Raw genomic sequence first — 4,753 nt, 5'->3', positions numbered from 1 at the left:
CGTAATTATTGTACAATTTATTCATTAGGAGGCACAAGAAAAGCAATATGATTTGCACTACATGGAAACCATCAGTAACGGTTTGATTATGTGCAAATTTTTGTGTAATGAACGTCGCTCTGGGTTGCAAATTTGCGGAAAAGTTGTTAATGAAACACAATATGATATTGAACGAGCATGACATCACAAATATTTGCATGAGAAGATCAATGACAGCTTCGCCTTACAAGAGCGCAAATAACCGCCAAGACAGCATCACCAAAACAAAAGCGCATCGACTGGAAGCACTCTCAATCCCTCCCAAGACTACCAAAACCTCTATTCCTACCTCCAACCCTACGAATAACACAATCGAAACGCCCCCTTCCCATCGATCCCGAACCCTATAGCGGTGAATGACAGTGAGTCACCGGAATCCGTCGGGAGAGAAAGGGCTCGCCTCCGCCGCTCACTTAACGGCGGTTTTCTCGCGGTGAAACATGGATCCTGGTGAGGAAGGTATGGCTTGCTAACCCCGCTGGCGTATGGTGCTACTTCGCTTCGTAATTCCAAGGGGGAATGGCCATTGGTTTTTAAGGTTTTGGGGTCGTTATGTTTTGTTTTTGTTTATATTACCTGCTGGGTTGGAGATCACCTGGGCGTGACTCCCTCCGTTTCCTGTTTCGTGACCTGCCGTCTTCCTGCCTGGCTTTGTGTCTCGCGATGTCGACAGTGTTACTTTTGAAGGTTGGGAGAGTGTTAAATATTTTGGCAATTCTGATTATTATTGTTATTTTTTTTTATGAGGTTATATCTAATGACGGGAAAAGGTCACAGCTGCCCTGTCTCCATCTCTCTCACTCTCTCTCCTTTTCTCACGTGTTTCTTTATTCCTTGTTCCCGCCGGTTTCTTCTCTTCTCTCTGTTGTATCATAGCTCTTTGTAATACTCAGAGAAAAGTTGGTTGTATGGGAAAATTGTTTTCTGTCTGTAAAGTCCATTATACTTATTTTTGTTGACCAAAAAATAAGATAAGATAAAAAGAATAGTTGTGGCAAAGGTTTGGAAAATGCTTGCACATCTGCCACAGGCGCGTGCTTATCGCTGCTTCTTTGGCAACTGTCAGCATTCCAGAAATGGCCATTAACCCTATGACGACGGTGCGTCACACTCGTGTGACACAGCCAAACTCCCGATGCCGGGGCGTCATGCGATTGTGACGATTACAATGCAATATTGCAATCACCCGGCATAGGGGACTTCGCGTAGCGAGTGCCCCGTCGGGAAAGGGTTAAGTATCATCTGGCAAGAAGACCTTATGGACTTCATTAGTGATTCCAGCCGATACTCTATCTTGCCAGCAGTCACCATGGCCTCCCTGCCTACAGCGCTCTGGCAATGACTAACTAACCTCCACCAGAGTATTCTGGGGCGATAGAGCTTGGAGTCATTCCTTATTGAATGACAATAAATGGGAGGTATATTGTTAATAAATACTTTCAGTTGTAATGTTAGTTGTAATATTTGGTGCTTGCTTGATGGTTCAGGTGTACAGATGCTGAAAACCATGTGCTGTATGCACAAAATGTTTTGATTTATCAAAGAATTTATTTGTGTGCATAGGAAGACCTGTCCTCTGGTAACAGGAGTTGCCTTTTATCCAAATGCAGTCAGTTCTTACTCTCTCATCTTGGTGTGCTGTTTTGAGTCTTTTCTGTCTATAAAAGGGTTTAGCCCTTGTTTTCATTGATTTTGTGATTGGATAAAAAGAAAAAAAAGATTGCAGCCATGACAATAAAATAATCACACCTGCGTCATTAGTAAGTCCTTTCAGTTGATATGTCGTTGCGGTGATGGGGACCATTAGTATAGATGAACAGTGTCCTGTGTGCAATGTTCTTAATTTTTAAAGTAAATCATATTTCATAGAATGTCTTGAGTAGATAGTAAAAAGAACAACAAATCTCATTATTATTACTTTGCCTCAAGATCTGTACTTGTTTTTTGATGAGTGACTCAGACCTTTGCAGGCATCAGTATTTCAATAATCCATTGGCAGCTGTGTGGAAAAGAACATCAGACTGAAAGCAGGGTATGGTGATATATTGCTAAAATAGGCTAAGTACATATATAGATATAAATATATAAGATAGCTTTTTGCTTTTTAATTAATTAGGGGTTGATAAACGTGGAAATTGTAGCAGCTGAGAAACTATGTACATTAGGTACTTGCGAATCCCTTATAATGAGTCTTTTTACTTACTTTTCAATAAATCAAGTATTAGAAAGGAATATGATTATCTGGTATGCATTTCAAGCAAATATTTTACTGACAAGGTGTACTCCAGCTTTGCATTTTGTGAAATTTACTTGAAAATTAACAAATAGCTTTTACAGTTTTGCACTTATTGAAGATAAATCCTGGCAGCATTAGGAACAGCTTTCCATTATATAAGAAAGATGAAATGATTGGAAGTTGGTTTGTGCTAATTTACTGAAAGTTTTGCCTAGAACTTGGCTAGTTTCCCCTCAAGGAAAAGGTATTCAAATTTAGCTTGCAGGATTCAATTCTACAATAATGCTTTGAAATGCTTTTCAATTTTAAGGTTGATCTTTGAATGCTTGACTTTGTTTTTGATATATTTATTTCTTGACTTTGGAATGAGACAATATAAAACTAAATTTAATATCTCTTAGATAGCAGAGGAATAAGGATTTTTTTTTTCTTAGATACAAATACAAAAATATTAAGATGCAAATACAAAAATATTGTATCACTAGTTATAAGCAGATCTAGATAATTGTATTATATATTTCCACTTTATTAACTGTTTACTTCTTGGCCAAGATGCGGGAGGGGGTGGCTTGGAGACGGTGGTGGCCGTTGCTGAGGTGCCACAGGTCACCAGGTACCTTCTGCGCATCACCTCGGTCATGCTGGAAGACGATGATGATCCGTCAGTGGAACTGCAGACGGCTTTCAAGAATTCCCATAATATTGAGATGATCCGCAAGTTCGTCACAGATCCTCAGACAAAATCTGTTCTCATCCAGAGATGTGCAACCAAAGGTGAGTTCTGTTTGCATTATGGGTATTTTATGTGGTTCCAAACAGCATGGGTTTGAGTAAAATTTTTGTGTTCCATTATCCACTACAAACCTTTCTCATTTATTTAGCTAATGTATTTACTTTTCTCTCTTTCTCAATTACAGAGGAGACAGAGGAAGGTGGAGAAGTAGAGGAGGAGAAGGAGGTCGTATATCTCATCAACGTTGGGGTACAATTCACATCAATCAAAATGAACAGGTGTGTCTCCTTGAACGATGACTGTGTTATAGTTTTATCATTTGTCCTTAGCTTCTCTGGATAACAACGTAAGCCTTTGTAACTGTTTTTAACAGTAGATGTTGTGTAGCTTAGATTGAAAACAAGGATTTTTAGATTTTGAATTCACTCCCAGTGATATGATGGATATTTCTAATGCTAATGTTCAAGTTTGAAGTTTAGTATTGATGGAGAATTAGCTTAGGAGTCCAAGTTTTAACCCCTTCAACACAAGGACGCGTATACTGTGTCCTCGCAGCGCTCGCGTCAAACCAGAGGACGCGCATACTGCGTCATGGCTGAGTTCTGGTGGAATTGAGTTTTCTTTCTTCTGGATACTATACGAGATCTTTCAGAATAGAGGTTGGATATGATACGATATATTACTTGACTTTCATTATTATTACATAAGAGTGGGATTCGCTTATACCAGGGGAGGCATTGATGGGCCCTGCTAGCAATCATTTTATTATTCATTTATGGAACATTATGTAAAAATATAAAACTTATGTTTACTTTACCATACTACTCCAACCGTTTTCTTTAGTCATCTGAGTGAGGCCTCTCACCAAGGTCATTCTTTCCATCTTCCTCCCAACCCATGTAAATAACTTGTCACATGCATATGGGGGAAGAGGTTAACTATGCATATTTTGATATATAACACATGATGATTATGTTGAGGTTTTGGCTTAAAACTTGTCATATTCAGTAGCGACGTTTAAAATTTGGTGCGCACTGGCAGCTCGGATACGGCGTGTGGGGCGTTTTCTACTGCCCATAGTGAAGGGGCTAAGCCCCTCAAAGGGTTTATATTTACTTTTATGTGCTGATATCTCTTCTCTAATGAAATTTCATGTTTGCTACCATACTTACCCCTATTCCAACTTTGCAGTATTCTATGCATCAAAAGAGGTGGTGTAGTTGAAGCTGACAAGAGCATCTCCTCACAGCTGAGAACTTTGAATCTCAGCGATGGGTCCCCTTATGAGACACTCCACTCATACGTTGCAAATGCTGTCGCACCTTACTTTAAATCTTACGTCAAAGAATCGGGAAAGATTGAGAGGTAAGGCTTTAGATTGCTGAAGATCCGTGTGAATGAACTGTGAGTCTGTTCAGATCAAGTTGATATTTACTGTATATATGTATCATAAACCTGTTATTGATTACTTGTTACTTAATCCTTGATATTTATAGGGATGGAGATAAGATGGCACCCTCAGTGGAGAAGAAAATTGCAGAGCTCGAAATGGGTCTTCTGCATCTGCAGCAGAACATTGATATACCAGACATTTCATTGCCCATACATCCAACTGTTGCACAGGTTGATGTCCTAATATTTACTGTATTTTGTATAATTGTCATGTTTTTGCTTTATATCCTTATATCTGTGTTTGGAATGTGACATTGGCAATATTGGCTTTTCATCTTTTCAAGAGAAGTAAA

General features: G+C 39.1%; 1 protein-coding gene across 5 annotated transcripts in view; it reads left to right on the top strand.

Moving 5' to 3' along the window:
• Window positions 1–346: 346 nt before the first annotated feature.
• Dhc64C (dynein heavy chain, cytoplasmic) overlaps window positions 347–4,753 on the top strand; it is a gene marked incomplete at its 3' end in the record, with an annotated part of 34,407 nt that continues 30,000 nt past the window's right edge. For 4 of the 5 annotated variants that reach the window (XM_086542612.1, XM_086542611.1, XM_086542610.1 and 1 more), the window contains 5 exon segments: window positions 347–498; window positions 2,828–3,049; window positions 3,193–3,286; window positions 4,200–4,373; window positions 4,505–4,631. In XM_086542612.1, the coding sequence (XP_086398738.1) occupies window positions 480–498; window positions 2,828–3,049; window positions 3,193–3,286; window positions 4,200–4,373; window positions 4,505–4,631 (636 nt within the window). 5 annotated transcript variants of the gene reach the window in all.

This window comes from Penaeus japonicus, unplaced genomic scaffold, assembly GCF_977035675.1.
Source record: "Penaeus japonicus unplaced genomic scaffold, GWHDUDI00000001_assembly GWHDUDI00000012, whole genome shotgun sequence".
In the NCBI taxonomy this organism is placed as follows: Eukaryota; Metazoa; Arthropoda; class Malacostraca; order Decapoda; family Penaeidae; genus Penaeus; species Penaeus japonicus.
Note: the sequence above shows the minus strand (reverse complement) of the source record. Positions and strands in the feature narration are given on the sequence as shown.